At 38.5% G+C, this 18949-nt stretch overlaps 1 protein-coding gene across 7 annotated transcripts in view; it reads right to left on the bottom strand.

The window, feature by feature from the left end:
- Positions 1–18949, bottom strand: part of plecb (plectin b) — a 146952-nt gene that overhangs the window by 84726 nt on the left and 43277 nt on the right. For 2 of the 7 annotated variants that reach the window (XM_036588032.1, XM_036588048.1), the window contains exon 1: positions 9939–10108. The exons of the other annotated variants lie outside the window; for them this stretch is intronic. In XM_036588032.1, the coding sequence (XP_036443925.1) occupies positions 9939–9966 (28 nt within the window). In that variant the 5' untranslated portion in view covers positions 9967–10108. Of the gene's footprint in view, positions 1–9938; positions 10109–18949 lie in introns of those variants that run through there. 7 annotated transcript variants of the gene reach the window in all.

The following is an 18949-nucleotide window of genomic DNA, read 5'->3' as shown; positions in this document are numbered from 1 at the left end:
ATTCATCTGAGTAGTGGCCCAGCCCAGGGCCAAACTGGTTTGTTAAAGTCAATAATGGAGGGGACAGATACCTTTTATCTAGCAGGCATGATAACAGAAGAATCCTTCTGAAGAATGTTTCTGAAAGGAGGCCAAAATCAACAGCTTTTGGCTTCTCTGGCAATGTGGCTCTGACAAACACTACCATTAATGTGTGCCAAACAGGAACACGAAATTGAACTTGAACAACTGAACAATCCAGTACATGCCCATGTATTGCACTATGTGCTGCTCAAGGGCTTCCTGGACCATTACATCAAAGTTAGCAGTTCTTCACGATTAAATAATAGATCCATTAATGTCTCGCAAGGCAGATCTATTATAGCATAATCCTCTTTTCAGTCTGACCTGGCAGTGTGTGTGCCAGTTCTTTTGGCTGCAGTACAGAATGTAAAGAAATGGCTGCAGAAAACAACTGACGAACTCCACCCGAAAAAGAGCACACACTACCTCTCCCTCAGGCAAGAGCCATGCAAACCAGACATAATCATTTAATCAGTTTTACCAAGCTTCACAGACAAAGCAGACTCTATGGCAGTACGAGTGTTTTGCATGTTGGATGACACCACATTTGGAATATTGTTTTCTCTTTCTGCCTTCTTCCTTTTTTCCTTTATTTTCAACCTGCCTTCACACAACCTATTATGTGTCTGGATGTGAGCCAGTGCTATGCCACCTGCTCTCCCTATACAGTCATACCATTTAAATTTGTAACAGCTACTTAGTTGATGTAGCTTTCAACCGTTTGCAGTGCCGCACCCAAAGCTCTTTATGTTATGTGGATAGAGTAAAGTGTACACCCGGAGGTGAGGGTTAACTGTGTATTAGTTAAAAACTAGCCTTGGGAACAAAGGTCTTTAAAGCTATAGAAACCAGAGTGCATTTACATACAACATTGCCCACGCTATGCAAAAGAGAGTGCTTAATATTTTGATTACACAGTACCAACTTGCATAAGGAAGGGGAAATTCAAAGAAAATTAAGTGCAAAAACAGGAGTTTCCGAAACTCAAGCTAAAAGAAAAAGATTAGATATAGAGAAAGTGGGACTCCTAACAATAGTGTAAGACTTGGTAGACAACCAAAACTGTTACCATCAGATAATCAGTACTTAAAGCTTTCATTTTTGAGAGAGAGGAGAAAATCAAGCTCCACTTTTGCTTCAGATCTGAAAAAATCCACTGGTGGTTCTATTCGTCCTTCCACTGTGAGGAGACAACTCAACACTACGGGTCTGAAAAGATGTTCAGCTGTCAGCAAGCCGTTACTGAGAAAAAGAAATAGATCATAAAAATATGTTGCAGTGTTCTGTTGCTGGTGTTCTCAGAACAATAGACAAGCCACCCCAGAACCCAGATCTCATGTAGCTAGATGTGAGCCAGTGCTATGCCACCTGCTCTCCCTTTATAGTCATACAATTTACATATTTACATATTACTGAAAGTGTTTGGGATTACTTGGATCTTGAGAAGTAGAGAATGTAACCAACTTCTATGATTGAACTTTGGAAGTGTACAAAAACGTCCCCTGTAAAGAATGGAAGCTGTAAGCAAAATTGTGCACACATTTAACAAATACTTTGATAATAAACATATAAAAATCTAATTTATAGTCAAAATAAAAATATAAATAAATATGATACATTTGATATAAAATGCTGAAAAATTAACAACTCTTACTTAAAGAGCATTTTGACTGGAAATTAAATATATTAAGTCTTTTGGTCTTTTACTTTTCCACAGTTGCTATAGAAAACAGTCTGAAAATACATTCACTTGCTGACATTAAAAATAAAAAAAGGAAGTCAGTACTTCAACTTTTTTTTCAGCTGCGCAGAAACTTGAGACAAGAAGACAAAAGTTTCTACTTAATGTCCACAACCTGGAAATGAGAAACCTCCCTAAAATGAGGTAAAGTTTATTCTAGGAGATTAAGCCCTGGCTTGGGCCTTTAACTCAGGTGTAAAAGAACCTCTGTAGGTCACCAAATACACTGAGCTGCATTACATTCCAGAGAAGTTTGAGGTGGGAGAAGAAGTCCACAAGGGCAAGTCAAGGCTCCCTCCAGTTCGACAGAAGAACAGAAATTCTTTCAAGTCTCTCCACTAACGCACCCCCACCCTCGAGGAGTTGTCAGATTGATTTACGCCTTTTTTGTGAGTGTGCATGTCTAAGTCTGTGTGGGAGGATTGTTCTGGTTCTAGAATGTTCAGACACAACCAGGTTTCTGGTCTCTGCAGTGAACTGCAGTCACATAACTTTGTTCTCAAATATGAATGCAGTTCATATGACTCGCTCTCTAGATTTGTTCCAGATGCCTTACCGTGCTTAATGTAACCACCTCATTCAATTCTCACAATCTGGATAGCACATCAGAGAGCATTTAACATCTGAGACGTCTTTGTTCTTCCTTCAATTATATAAATCTTATCCATGTACAAAGAAGGCAATGTGAACACATAAAAACTGGATTAAATAACAAAGACAGTTTTCACAGATTACATTGTGTTGGTCTGGGAGAGGGTTCTGTGATAAGGAGATTGATTTGTGGTATTGTTTGTAAGCTAAGGTGAAGTGTTTATGAGAGTCATTACATTCTGCAGTACTTGCAAGACTTGTGGTACATCTAGTTGAGTAGATTTTGCATGGTCACCTCTTTAGGACTGTAAAATGGTAAGAAATGTCAGGAACTCACCTACAAAAGACAAAAACACAAACAAACCAAACATTAGTTTGCAATTTAGTTTACAGTGCTGACCATGTCAAACAAGCTCTCATGTTTAGCTGTTTCTACTGAATTCTGCAGCTTTCAAAGTAATCTGCTTGTTTGTGAACTGAAAGAGGTGGTACAACAGGACAAGGGCAGGTTCTTCAGAGAGCTTTTAGTAGAGGGAATGTTTAACAGCAGTATATGACCTAAGCATAAGAGAATCCTCCACCATAAAAAAGACAGGTTGGCTTGGAAACACTGCCATCTGCTGAGCATTAGCTGATACAACAGCTTTAAGGACCTCTTTCTCTGCAGGGTAATTATTTGACAAACAGGTATCAGCAAATTAAGATGTCAGTCAGGAAAGATCTATGACTAAGCACTAAGTACACAGTTTGAGATTTAATTATGTCCTTCTGACCGACACTTAGCCTTTAAGAAAAGGCTGAGAGTCAATCATGTTTCTTTACATTACCTATTTTGTGTGTGTGTGTATACAGTTCCTTGCACAAATATTGGCACCCCTGGTAAACATAATCAAAACAGGCTGTAAAAAACATTCCTTTTTGATTATCCTTGATCTTTCGCTCAAAATAAACAAAAATAAATAAAAACCTAACCTTTATTTAAAGTACAACGATTGAAAAAAATCTTGTCAGGAGATAAATATTTTTCTCAAATCTGTGTGCCACAATCACTGGCACCCCTTCATTAAATATATTGTGCATCCTCACTTTGCAAAGATAACAGCTCTGAGTCTTCTCCTATAATGTTTAATGAGACTACAGCACACAGGCCAAAGGATCTGAGACCATTCCTCCATAGACAACCTCTCTAGAACCTTCAGATTCCAGAGGGCTAGCTGTGGACTGTCTTTTAGGTCAGGGGACTGGGGTGGCCATAGCAAAACCTTAATTCTGTGGTCAGTGAACCATATTTATGTTGATTTTGGGGTGTGTTTTGGATCTAAACATGGAAGATCTGAACTATGGCCTAGTTTAAGCTTCCTGGCCGAAGCAGTCAGGTTTAGATTTTTTTTCTGCTGATGTTTTCTTCATGATGTGTGCTGGTGATGGAATTTAACAAATGTGATGTCATGTGATGGTTAGGAGCATCCTGGAGAAATCTGGAACCAAATTCTGTTGTTAAAACTAGTTTAAGATATTACCTAGTGTTTTTTTTAAATATGAAATTCTGCCAAAATAAATGGCTTTACATATTGTGAATAGGTGCCTAAGACTAACATACACAAGTTTGGAATCAGTGTTTATAAAACCAACTGGGTTGCAGATAAGCATATAAAATGATTCTAATAGTCCTGTACAAGTTCACAGCTTTCAGACACTTCAAAGGACAGAAAGATGTAAATGTAGATATAAATATAGATGTGTCCTGAATGATAGAGCTGTACAAAATCCGAAAATAGTTGAGAAAGCTGTAGTTATGATATAAGAGAATCCAGAATTCACCATAATTCAAAAGTGGAGATCAAATCTCAAGGCAGATAAAACCGAAGTATATATATCATTTCAGCATACTATTTATCTTTTAATAAGTTATTGCTCATATAATTATTTAAATATTGTATGAAACATCTAAAAATATGAATAGTTTTGTCAAGTAGTTCAATATTTATATATAGTAATATTTAAATCCACATTTTATCAACTATTAATCACTTGCCAAATTAGCAATTTGCGGAAAAAAGGAATTAAGCTAATACTGATCTGCCCTGCCAGACATACATGGATGAACAAAAATCGAAAAGGTATTTGAAGTATGTTATTAAGATAATCTACAAGCTTTGTTGGATGTTTGAAATAAACAATACATTCAATACACAACTATCCAAACCAAGTCTTGTAGGAGGTTAATGTATCTTATGATCTTTACTTTCAAATCGGTATTCACTCAGAAACCAGAAAACGTAAAGTGAGTCAAAGACACATTGAAACTGCGTATTTTTATTGTAATTTAGCACATCTCACAGTCATCTTAATGTCTAGCAACTTAATAGCACATCATCTTTTTTTGTCCATATCATATAGCTTAAGTATCTATTTATTGTAGCCTATTCTATAGTCACTGGACACATAACAGCTGAGAGAAAATCATTCTAAATAAAGCTGCAAGGTTGGACAAAAGCTGAGCTGAACCTTTCATGCTACAAATGATTTCCTCTCACAGTAAATGCAGGCAGCTGTATGAGAATACACTGATGTGATATACAGTGCAGAGACATACTGGCTTCTGTCTAAACATCCCACATAAATATAGCTGCTGGGTAATAATCAATAGTACAGCAGATGGATGTCCTATATCAAAGAAGACAGCATGTCAGCTGTATAAGGGATGTAAATCATCCCCACTGGCTCAGTAAGAAGAGGAAGAATCAGAGATATGCACCACCAACAGCAGCTGACAATGTCTGACCAATAGCATGATTATCCCTTGGAATTAAAGGTGTTTGAAGCTCTTGATCCACTGGATTCAGAGTGTGGGTGATTGCCTGTTCATACATAAGTGCTATTGCATGATATCTTCATTGTGCAGGTTAAAGAAAATACGTCTCTGATATTCTAAACTGACTGCTGCTTTTGAAGGAACAAAGCATATTCTTAAAAGAAACGCCCAACAGACATTCCTCATACTTCCACCTAAAAACAAAAGCTCAAAGACTGTCTGTTGTAATTTAGGTCAGACTAGGCATTGTTTGAAGAAGCAATATGTAAGATGATCAAATTCATACTGCACACTCCAAACAACAGGGATCAACATATGACCAAAAAGTGTCCACCCCATCATAAGAAACAAGGAAATGCACAGTCCCTCATACTCTGTCTTTACTCCTCCTCCTTAAGAGTCTAGAAGAAACGCTGCAACTTCAGCATCAAACTTTACCCCTTTACTCATCCAGAGCTGTCCTCAGCGGTGGAAAGCAACACCAATGTTTTGCTTCTACTTATGACATTTCTTTGCTGCCGAACGTTTCTTGCCAGGTGTGGGCAGCGGTGGTGATAATGGTCACTTGCCAGGAGCTCCAGCCATCGTTGTGTTTACTGTTGCTTTTATTGGCTACCTATCTTTAAATGGTCTAACTGGGGGGAGATTCCTTCAACGTGATTGACAAGAGGTTAGAATACAGTGCTTCTTCTTCATCCTCTCATGTTGGACTGATGGCAGACTCAATGCTGCAGTGACTCACTATCGCCTCTTGAGGTACAAAGTGGTATTACGAAACATGACGGGCCAGGGCTAGCTGGTTAGCATGCTAGCTTCAGTAAACATCTCTGTAACAGTATATATAGATGTCTTTGACATAACGTCAAAATTGTTATTTCTTCACATTCTGTTGATAATTTTAGTTAATTTTTGAACATTTTAAACTAAAAATCTTACAAAGTGCACCTTTAAAACAAGATAACTGAGCAGGTTTGCATACAGTTTCAGAATCACAGCATATTAAGAGCGTAATGACTTCAATACTGTATCCAAGAATCAAAAATGAACGTTCAAAACAGCATATGCAAATTTAAAACTGTGCCGCTTATACACACATGGCCTCTTCCAATTGTATCCGTTTCTTGTTTTCCGTAGAAGCCGATGTCAGTGATCAAAAGGCAATTGGGTGCATCCTATCTACTTTTATATTGTTCCCTATATTTTACATAAGATTCCTACTATACACACAGACATGTTACTTTTCTCCTTCTTTTTTCTTTCTTTATATCATCAGAGTTCAGTACAATTAAGACACTTTTAACACATAATTAATTGAAACCAAAATCGAACCCTGACCTCAAAATCAAAAACTGCCTTGAGCCTGAAAATACATGTATCGTTACAGCCCAATAGTTTGCAAACACTGTGCAGATAGTCCTGTTCTATATATCAGGTTTCAAATAATTATCAGGAAGCTGTAAGAAATGTAGATGTGTCCAAATTCTAAAAGCTGTACAACATCAAGAATGAAAACCTTGAATGTCAGAATTCCTTGTATTTCAAAAGTGGTGATCAAATCTCAAGGCAGATAATAATTTTATCGTAAATATACCACTTACCATATAACCAACGTTTGGAAAAGTTGTATGCAGACGTTTAGGTGGCCCTGATCAAATCACAGTTTGTAATCTCAGCAAATAAACAGAAATTGTGCACAGAAAACAGCCATATGTACGTTTGTTCCCTGTAGAGCATGTGTACTTATTTTCACTTCAAAAATCAACAAAATATATGCCATTTGACTGGGGTGTTCAAACTTTTGCATGTGACTGTATAATTACAGTATATTCAGTTAATAACTTTTTGTTGTCCCCAAAATGTGTAAATATTGAAATATGGAATGTTAAAACACATTTTGATGTCTAGTTCATAATATTTAAATCCTCACTGTATAAGTTATTATTGTATAAATAATAAGGAAAATGATCAAAATGAAAAGTAATTCCAAACATTTGAACAGTGGATTGTAATTTGTCACGTTAACTGGAAAACAAGCAGAGGAATTTGTAGCCACACTCATAAAGCTGGCTGGGTGTGCAGACACACTGCTGGGTTAGTGAATACTGGATGCCAGCGCAGGCATTATGGAAGTTCTGACTGGCTGCAGGAGCTGAAAACAGACTGTGCTTTAGCAGGAGACCGCTGGGGAAAATATTCCCACCACCCAACATTGCTCACACACAACAGTGTCAGACACGTTCATACACACATGCAGACACACACACACACACACACACACACACACACACACACACACACTCCAGACACAGCTTTTACAGAACAATACTGGAGACTCTTTCAAGCTCTGCCCTGAATAGCACAGCACAGACTGGTAAACACTGCAGTACACGAAGCATGGACAGACACACTTCTTGCCACTGTGTGCAAAAGGGGCAGGGGTGGGGGGAATTTCAACTGTGATCTGGCACTGACAGCAAACAGTGACAGCAAGCATTAGAGACCTTTTCCCACTCAATGCAGCACTGAAGGCTTTTTAATGAGAGGAAAGATCCAAAAGGCCTGAGCATGAAAAGCCGCTACTCATTCAGTGCTGCTGAAGACACGCACAGCTCAAGCTCTGCATGCAAGAAGTGCTAGGAAGCTCGGCCCCCGCTGTCTAACACTGTTCGGGGCATGACTTATTGTTATTTAAGTCGGCTGCTTTCTTCTGAACGTGCCATAAAACTGAAAAAAAAAAATGGAGAAGATTTTGATGCACAGTAGGCCGTAATGTTTCTTGCTGATCATTCAATCATGAAGGCCCCTGCATGCATTTCAAGCATCTACTCATTTACATATGGATAAGCAACTGACCGTTTGAAAAATTATGACTGACCAATCACAATCATCTCCAAATGTTCCTTCTTACATCAACCTTCAACAGAGGTCCTCACAGTGAGAACGCAGCTGGCAGTAAATTAGTCAGAATTATTAAGCTAAGAAATGGTGGAAAGGTGTTGCTGTGGAACATATAATGCCTGACACTTTATCCTGATCACCTGGTGCTGATTAATTCCATTTCTGAAGCTGAAACTTTTTGGATTAAACTCTGCAGAAGACAAACTCACAGCTCAATGTCAAAACTAGTAACAGTTACTAGTTTTGCTGTTATGCTGAGTTATGCTGGTTCTTAGCTAAATGTTATCTGGATTACTGTATTGCTGCAAAACATTTTAATATGGTGTCCAATATTAAATATTGTTACAGTTCACTCTGCTTATCTTAGTTGCTGACAGTTAGTTTGATAAATCAGTCCGATTAAACAGAACTGTACAGTGCGCAAATTTCTGATTAAAACGCTTTTTGTTAAAATATATATTAATGCACTCCTACACGACATTCTTTATATTGTTTCATTCAAATCTGATGAATGAACTCATGTAAAAACCTCTTCCTCAGTATTTAACATTGTTCTAAATAGCTTCAGTGTTAATTAGCATTAGCACATCTGAAGAGGCAGCTTTAGATGCTGAAACCTCCTCCATACTAGACATGAAAAGCACTTAAAGTACAGTGACTAAAAAATTCTAGTTTACCTAATCTGAAAATGGTTTCCAGACTTCATTTTTTCTTTGCTTTAAACTGTCTTACATGCATATTTTGCTAGTTCTCAAACATGTATGTATGCCCAGTTGCATGAAAATTGTTTTACATATACTCATCTGTGCACTTCTAAATGTTCCTATATAACTGAACCCTATTAAATTCAAATGATCCAGCAAACATAAATCTTTCTGGCCAAAATAATGCTGATCAAAAAACATTACTCAGGAAATATACACACTACAGCAAAGGCAGACGATATGGGAAAAATATGTCACAATTCTTCACAAAACACAATCTGACACCACATTTATTTTGATATTTGATAAGCAGGAACAGACATAAAAGGAACTAGTAGTGCCACATTTATAAAATATGATTTTATTCAGCATTTCACATACTGCAGTGCACTACTAATTGTCTTTTTTAATGAATGCAGTTGGTCAGGGTTCCTCAGAAAAGCATATTGTGTCATACTTTGACAAAATTCATCACAATAACGATGAATATCATCATACTGCCCAGCCATTACTACTATATGCTAATAAATAATTGCATCTGCTAGACTTTGCAGCATGATGAATCAAACAGGTAGCTTTCCGATCCAAACATGAGAAGCAAGGTGTGAAAGGTGTAACACTAGTGGGAAAATGCCTGGGTGTTGGTGTGAATCCCAGACAGAACATCATCAGAATGGACTGCAGCCCTGAAAAAGACACTTAACCCCAAGTTGTTCCACGGCTGCTGCTGTTTGACATCCTTGTCTCCTCAAGCACCACGAACATGCATGATCATGGGCGCCTTGACTAAGCAGTTTAAAAATATCACATAAAATATTTAAAATACTCCCATCCACCTGTGCTGGAACAATGTGTCTGACAATCAGATAGTAAGTGATGTAACACAGCTTTAATCCTACACGACACTGTTTTCAGCACAGACAGCTCACTGATCCTGCCTTTCTCTCCTCATCCCCTCTGGCAAATGCACACACATACACACCTGGTGTGTATTAGTGGCCCAAGCTGACCGGAACAGAACTCAACATCTTACACCTGTTTTTTCTCTGCCTTTTGTTGTCTGCTCTGCTCTGGTCTCTCCTGCCGCTCTGCTACTTTTGTTGCCTCAAATGCAATAATCTCTTACCTTTGTCCGAGTAGTAGGAGTCCAGCATTCTGAGCAGTCAAGTGATTCCTGCTACTACAGCTACTGAACCCTCTCTCTGTCTTTTGCACTCTCTCTCTATGTTTTCTTCTCTTTTCTCTGTGGATCCCGCTCTCTTGTACTTCTACTTTTTCTCTACCACGTCATGGCTGTGCTACAAACTTAGAGACTCCCCCCTCCTATTCAGGTTAGTATGGCCCTTCCCACAACCTTAGTGTGTGTGTGTGTCTGTGTGTGTGTGTGTGTGTGTGTGTGTGTGTGTGTGTGTGTGTGTGTCTCAGGTGCACATCACATAAGTAGCATAAACCTACCAATTCATTCCTCATGTTCAAAGATACTAGTTGAAAGCAAAGGTGTGCAAACTTTTTGTCTTGGTGGGCCTAAAGTGTTATATTTGTGGTAGGACCAAAAGACAAAGAAGATAAAGGTTTCAAATCAAGTTTTTAAAAAATGTTTTTAATAACAGTTCATTATATTTTGTTACAAAAATACTCCAAAAACACAATTTTAAAAGGACTGGGTGAAACGGGCGAGGGTGTTGGGTAATAATAACTTTACGCCCACCCTTCAGGCAGCCCTGCTTTAAAAGGATTTGCCCAGCTATCAGAGTACATTTCATAATGCTGCACAATGCAGCACAGAAGCATTCAAGCTGTTGTCTACCATTGTAAAATTGCACTAGTGCAATGTTGGATGTTGAATGGGTGTAGGAGCAATACACTAAGCCATAAAGTAAATTATTAACCACAGCATAAGTATCTTGCCTCTATCAGCACATGGATAAACAGTTTGACGTAGATACCACAATGTGAACTCGTTAAATTCAATCTTAAAACGCACTTCCTAATTTCTGAAAACGCTTTGAATGTATTGGCACCATTTTAAAACCAATTAAACATAAAAATACACCGTCTTGTCAGCTTATTAGATACACCTAGCTTGTACCTTCACTCAATGGCCATTTTATCAGGTGCACTTGCCATTTAGGTGACCTTTGTAGGTTTACAATAACTGGCTGTAGTGTATCTGTTGCTGCACAAATGATCAAATACCATCTGCACTGTCCATCAATGGGAAAGTACAATGCTTGGGTGGTGGATCATTCTCAGCACTGCAGTGACACTGACATGGTAGTGATATGTTAGGCTGGGTTGCGCTGGTTTGAGTGTATAAGACGCAGCAGTGCTGCTGGAGTTTTTGACCAGTGTCTTCACTTACTGGTTATTTTATTACTCTCCAGTTTCTGACCACATGGGCACTACTGGCTGCATGTTTTAGTTGGGACGTATTTGGCTACCCATGGCTGGGGGTCCAAGAGAGCATGCTTGGTCTTGCTCTCTCTGGGTGGGTAGGATGGCCCTCTCCCTCTCCCTCTCCCACCCCTCCATCATCCAGCATGATACTACCTAGGGATGACCAAGGGAGACCGATGTTGAAAGAGACAGATAAGGAGCTTGCGATCAAAACTATGAAAAATACTTTACTTACAGCTGTACAGAAGTGCTTTTCTGATGTGGAACACAACCCACTCTTCTCCACTGCAGTGGTACTCAATCAAAGGCAATTGATGTAACATAGCTATCTAATGCAGTTCATTTACAATCAGCTAGATTTTATTGATTTAATTGTTAAGGAACAGTGCACTCATTTAAACTAACAATTATTTAATACTAAGTAGGTTAGTCAGTATGTATTGGTATGGGTAAGTACTAAAAATATGTACTTGTACTTGGTCTGTAACAAATAGTATCGATGTATCACCAATGCTAATCTGTTACTTGACATAACTGTAGTGGCAGTTCACACGCCTCGGATGAAACGAATGCTGGGCTTCACCTTAGGAGAAGATCTAGCTAGTGGGTGGGTGAGAATGATTCACCACCCAGATGAAGTCTAGTCAGTCATGGTCCTTTTCTATTGATGGACATTGTAGAGGGGCGCTGATAAATTCTGCAGCAACAGATTAACTATAAACCTATATGTACCTAGTAAAATAACCAGTGAGTGTAGATACAAGGTACCTAATAAAACTGGCAACTCAGTGTACATAAAACTGTTCCAAAGAATAAATGCATAAATACGTTTTGATGAAAATAACTGCGTTTAGAGGATTATAGAACCTTATCCAGTCATTGGTCAATATAACGTGAGTTTAATTTTTTTTTCTTAAACAAAGATAATATAGGAAGAGCGATTAAAGTTTCAGGTTCCCTCAGGCTAATGACTAGTGTACTAGTGCATTCCGTCAATCTTAGAGCAAGCCGAATTGTGATGTCGCCTCTTTTGTGTTCTAAAATCACAGTGTGTGTCTATAAGACTGCTTAAGTAAGGCCTGTCAGTCAACAAGGCCAAGTCTTTTTTAGGGCAACAGAGAAATGAAGTGCAGACAACTACATCATATCAAAAAATAAACAGTGATTACTCTATTTAACAAGCAACAGAATGGTGAGATTAGTTATATTTTGAAAGAGTAGCACACATAAGCCATGTGTTTATATTCTCAGGCTGTGTGGGACTTTATACTGCACAATATAATGCTGAACATCTTTAAATTATATGGTTTGCAAACAAAGAGACATACAGATTTCACAGTTCACAAGTAGGTGATGATTTTGTTGCTTTGGTTCCATAATCTACCACTTTGGAGTGAAATTAAATGTTGACATGAACCTAAAGTGCAGTCTGCAGATTTAATCTAAAGCATGTATGTCTGTATTGGCTAAAATTACATCGCTTTGACACATTTGCTGCCAGATATTAGCAGTAAAATTAATGTTATCTAGACTATTTACATTTTATCCTAGATTATATTCATTTGTCCAATAACTTTTGAAATATGAGGTCTATGTATAAACAACATGTGAGTCCTCACCTAATACAGATGTAAAAACTGTCAAATTAAAGCTGAATTTCTGCATCTTCATGTTCATTATTATATTTTGAATCCAGAGTATCATCCAATGTTAAATTCCACACGAAATACACAAGCTTGCTGAACTGAATGAGAGTTGTGTGAATGAGTATAATATTTGGGGTGTGTGCAGGTACGTACGCATGGAGGGGGTGGTGCAACAGCAAAGTACGCACTCGAGCACTGGACTTCCTGAATGTAAAGAATAGCAGGGTGTAACCTGCTTCAGCTTAAATGATTACAAAACATAAATAGAAAGCATGGCTTTTTTAAACTTTAGGGAAAACCTTTGAGTAAGCCCCTCCCTGCTCTATTAGCACACATCCTCTTCAGCTGGAGCACAGCCAGCCTGTTTAATGGGATTCCCAGAATGGGACTGGAAAGACAGAGAGACAGGAGCGCCCTGATCCACTACAGAGTAACAAACAATAGCAGGCAATAGGAGAGGCCTCCAACCAAAACCTGCTTTCTCTCACTGCTGTACACCTCACTAATGTCTGAAAATTACACACCTGGCCTATATATGGAACCGCTCCCTATTATAGAAACAGTGCACAATATAGTGTGTCAGCCATTTTCTAGTACTGTTTGTATTGTCAATGATAAATTTTGGTTGCTCCATGGTAGTTCTCCGGTCAATTCACTATATAGCAAATGCTAGGTAGCGAACAGTGAATGAGCCATCCACAATCTATGTTCTGCCCACAAATGCTTTCTTTTGTAGCAACTGTAGCAAGCTTAGTCTTGCAAGGTCATATGTTATCTGGTGGCAAGAATGTCTGGAGAAAACTGTGAGAAATTTTGGGCTAAATGTGGATGTAGACTTTTAAGGATGGGAACAAATTAAGTGTTAAATTTCTAACTACCTTGTGAAGGTAGAGCTCAAAGTTCTGTATCTGTACAGAACTCTAGCAATATCTTTCAATTTTATGAGACATTGTAGTGCAAATTTAGGGTGTGTTATTAACTTCCAATGATATTTATTTAGTATCTGTGTAAATGCTCAAACTGTTATGATAGGTTGGATGTAGATTTTCTCATGTACTGTTATTAAGCTAACACAGGGGTCGGCAACCCAAATGTTAAGAAGAGCCATTTCAACAAAGATCAAACCAATTTAGGAGCCACAACATTTTATATATCCATTTTACCATCTTGTCTGTACATATGTCTCAGTATGTGCTAATGTACTAGTGCAGGCTAAAAAAAGTGATATGAACAAAAATGCACGCTCGCTTTGCTCTGTTTTAAGCTTTAGCTCAGTTATAGCCGCTTTTCTCACATCTTCTTGTTCTAATTTTCCCGTTCCACCTTAAATGGTATGTAGAATGTAACTGCTGCACCATTTAAGGTGGAACGGGAAAATTTGAACAAGAAGCCGGCAAACGAGAAGCTGATTTCAGCCTCGTGACTTTTTAGTGTTTGACAGCTTCTCGTTGCAGATTAAACGTATCAGGAATGCAAATAAGTATATTCGTCAAATCGATGTTTGTCTTAAACCTCTTTCTTTGCCTTTTCGTTAGCTGCTAGCGTTGCTATGGTGACCAGCAGTCTGCAAGCCAATCCTCAGGGTTAAAAGGTGAATTAGCAGTTTTATATTAACTCCAGCATTTAATACCATTTATTGTTAAAACTGTGTTGAACAATCAGCCGAGCTTTACTTTACTGGAAAGGAGGATTATTTTATTTTTACCTAAAAATCAAATTCTGCTACAAAAGAACGCATCCTTGAGCAAAGCATGGATAGCTCAGTTACTCAGAATTGAGATTCATTGCAATTCATTTGGCTGCCAAATGTGAAAAGGCAGTGTTGTATGACTTGGTCTTGAACAATATAAATTTCTGATATGACATAGAAATAGTTGCACAGCAGGTTATCTTAGGGTGGGCAGTTGCTCAGTTGCCCAATGTTTTACTCAAAAGGAGCAAAACCTGGTGTGTCAAGGTTTAAAAAACGACAAAAGAAAACAGTGGCCTCCGACTTTAACAGAGAGGTTGGCTTTTCATCTAGAATGAACAGATTCTTTACAAGTAAACACAATTTCCGGAATCTTAAAAAACTCCCCCACTGTGTCCTTTCCTGTCTTTGTTTGAAACGTCTCCAGACTGAGTCAACAGACTCACATACAGCCTACAAACTGTCTTCACACACGCAGGTTTTTGTGTTTCCACATTTAAACAGTTTTGTCATATGCCATAAAGCTGCTCTTAATACTGATTAATAGTGTGAAGGTTCTAACAAAGCAGCAGAGGGCAGTGCAGACATTTATCATAAAAGAACAACTAGGGAAAGCTTAACAGACTCACCAGGTACTGGATACTGCATGAATACTGGACTAACTCAGTCATCTGACCATGCTGAAGACCTTTAACAAACTCGTTATTTAGAGAAGGTGTGCACAAATAGTGTAGAATCTGCTTTTCTTGTATTCTTGTTTGTGTATTTTGGAACATTTTTAAATACAGTAGTTAGTAATATGAGCTGTTTATGTTATAACGTCACAATATAACACAGCTTATGATTTTTTTTACTTTATATGTCAATTTCTAATTCTGCCCTAAAATTTTGATTTCAAAATCAAGAGATATTAAAAACAATTTCTGATTCTGTGAAAGTATGGAGAGAGAATGCTGTCACAGTTGTGCGTCTGAGTGGTTAGGATATAATAGTAATAAAGAGGCTTTAAATTGTGGTGTGACCACAAGTGTAACACTGTGCACCAAAAGTAGCACCAAGAAATGTGAGATACTAGGAAACTAGGCCAAAACTCAAAAGAACAGAGGAGTCCAGAGGAGATGCCAGGCTGCTGGCCCATGCAGATACTGGCAGTACCCGCTGTCCTGGGCATGGTTTGCCAGCCCAGTAAAAACTAAACACAGGTACATTATCTTAGCCAAAAGGAATGCAACAGCTCATAAACATTTAAAAACACATGAAAAGATTTATTTATTTGTCAGGAGCTGTATGTGATTCTCAACCTTAAAGGCAAAACATCTGATTCAACTCAATTATGTATCAAGTCCTTAATGAGTGGTGTAATAGCAGGAAAATGTGCACTGTAGAGGCTGCAGAACTGGAACTACATGGCTGGGTAGTAGGTCAGCACAAGATATTGTTGTTTGTTAATAGTTATTGCAATATGGGCTTCTGCCAATACTAGTATTTGTCCATCATGTGCAGCTCTTCTGTGTAGAGATGAAAACTGCTTCCTCAATGTAATCAGTGAGCAGAGAGAAAGGACATCCGTGTGTGTGTGTGTGTGTGTGTGTTATGTGCAGACAATGCAAAGACAAAAAATCTCAATAAATACGCACATGTGCAAACAGTAAAATCACACACACAGCGCACTGTCCTTGACACACGCACTCCACGACTGACGCACAATTAACAACAATCTCTGCAGCAAAACGGAAAAAAGGGCATGGCACGGGTCGCCTCCTCCAGGCTCAGGGGGCCAGCGGACAGGAAGACAGGGAATGCAGACCACTTTCCGAAAGGCCACAGGCAGGAAGGACAGGGAATTCCCTGCTAGGCTAATGATGCTGCTTTCTTCAGCTTGTGACTGGGGCAAATTCCAAAAAACACACACAAATGAAGTACAGCAACATTTTAAAATCACAATTATATTCAACGAATGGTTCACTCTTGAAATAGTTCACTCTTAATACAACAACTCAATAATAACTTTGAGTAATTGTAAATCTTAAAATGCTAAATGTTACATTTTAGTTCAATGTTAACTATTAGGCCCCATAGTCAATATAGTGGCTCGCTTTAGGCTTCTGTGATGCCTTATATCAACAGAGTGACTCTTGAGTACTATTTGAACTGGATTAGTTTTACCAGAGGAGGTTCTGTAACAGAATTTGTTAGAGAATTGATTAGTCAATTTGTGTGGGATAAAGTGTCTGTGTAATCTCCTCAAATGACCCCTGCTTGAATTTAAGGCCTGGACTGACACTAGATTCATATCCTCCTGTACATGACAACACATTACCATTATTCAACAGGCACAACACAATACACTAGCAAATGGAATAAACTAGAGCTCTTACAGTTCTGACTTCAGCAAATTACAGAAGTATTATTACCTGTCAGACTACAGACATTCCAGAATTCATAGTGGGTCACGGATCTCATCAGCGATCACTTAAATTACTTTCCCAGATACAACTAATCCAGTTCGAGTTTGGCTTAAGTGGCCTTATTTGTCTCCATACATTACACATGCTGCATGGTAGTGCAGTCAGGCTAGAGACAGTTCAACAGCTCATATCTACCAAGAGTTCTTTCATTGTAAAGGATGCATCCTGCACATGTACTCGGCCTATTGACCTGAGAAAGATGGATCCATCTCCAGCTTGGCTTTACTGACCAGTCCTATGTAACAACTAAACAGTGCTGTTTTCAGATGAGCTTCTATTTCAATGCTCTTCTGGACAGGTATTCCCACTGCTCCAAGAGATTTGTAGAGTATGCCAGCAAAAGCTTGCAGCATATCCCTGTACAGCATCCAATCATCTATCATAAGCATATGGTGCTAAGCAGTGTATCTTTGGGGTAGGTCAGGCAAGCTTTGTATAGCAGTAGATTTCCATCAGGAAGTCCACACGCTCAGACCAAAATCAATCTGCAGTGGAGAGTGTGAGACAAACCCCCTACCGCTTCAGCTCTGCTGGTGATGTCATTAATCTCTGTCCAACAACGTATCAATCCAGTCCTTTACCTTCTGCCCACTTCTCCTCTTATTTCCCAGAACCATGACATGGCGAAAATCCCCACTACTGAGGTAGAGTCCTAGAAAAAGAACTTCTAAATATACCGTCAGAGAAACGGGATCAATCTAGCACTGAGACGTGACTTAATATGTGCGTGCCTATATTTGCACCGAAGTGCCAGTGTTCACAGACTGGTTACTGGAACTGTCTAATGAGTCTAGACTGATAGGCTCATCGACAAACTGACTGGGCCAGACACACCTTCTTTCCTACGCTGTTCTCCATTGAGAATGCTCAGGATTAAGGCGAATCTTCTTACCATCAGAGTGACAGCACCATGAAAAATCCCTTCACATACAGTGGTGAAGTGATATGTCAGCCCCCACGATGGAGACTTTCCAAAGCATACAGCAACATAGCTGACCCAAAGTCCTCATGTGTATGAAAGGTGCACACCACAATCAACACCATAACCTTTACAGTTATGACCGCATTAACCTCTAAAAGTCTAGAGTTATCACTGGTATATTTAAATGTAATGGTGTAAATATAATAGAATAATGCAGTATTATAAAGCAGTTACTGATATTATAAGTATACTTGCGTAACAGCAGTTATTTACATAACTAATTACGTTTTTACATACAGAATCTTTTTTTTTTCTTTCTGCAGAACAGGACTTTATGCACAGCAATACCTTTTTATCAAGTTCTCATCATAATACAATGTTTCTTCTTCAACTTACAAGCACAAATGTAGTATTAATCGAAGGTTCTGAATCTGGACTATTGATAGAATTTCTCTGCTTGTTTCAATGAGCTACACATGGAAAGTAATGTTAAAAAAATACAGCACAATTTTGTTATCGCCAGTGAAAACTGACTACTACGGGCTACTGCAGTGACATTACAGTGAGGTACAGTGAAATTTCTAGTCTAGTAGTTCTTGCAACTTTCTTACTCACATATCAGAGACATGCCTTTAATTCATCACATGCTCAATATCTGTCCTACAGAAAATTCCCATTCCTTCTCAGTGGAAAGATAATATGCTGAGAACAGAAACTACTATAAGGTAAAGCGCAGGCCAGCCAACTGAAGAGGAAGCAACTTCTCCTGCACTCTCTGCCTTTATTACTCCAACATTTACCAGACCTATTGTGTACACAAAAGCTAGTGCTTCATAAACGAATGGATCACACAGGCCTGATGAGATGCTCTTTGTTCTCTGGTTTGCAAGGCAAATGTGAGGCTTGGCTGTTTCAGTAAGTAGACACTAAGCATCCTATGTTGACAGGGCATGTTATGGACATATGACTATATAATTATTACATCAATGCTGAGTTTTGATGTGTCCAACACTT

This window comes from Colossoma macropomum, unplaced genomic scaffold (assembly GCF_904425465.1).
Source record: "Colossoma macropomum unplaced genomic scaffold, Colossoma_macropomum, whole genome shotgun sequence".
NCBI classification, from domain to species: Eukaryota; Metazoa; Chordata; class Actinopteri; order Characiformes; family Serrasalmidae; genus Colossoma; species Colossoma macropomum.
This window is presented reverse-complemented; position numbering and strand designations above follow the sequence as displayed.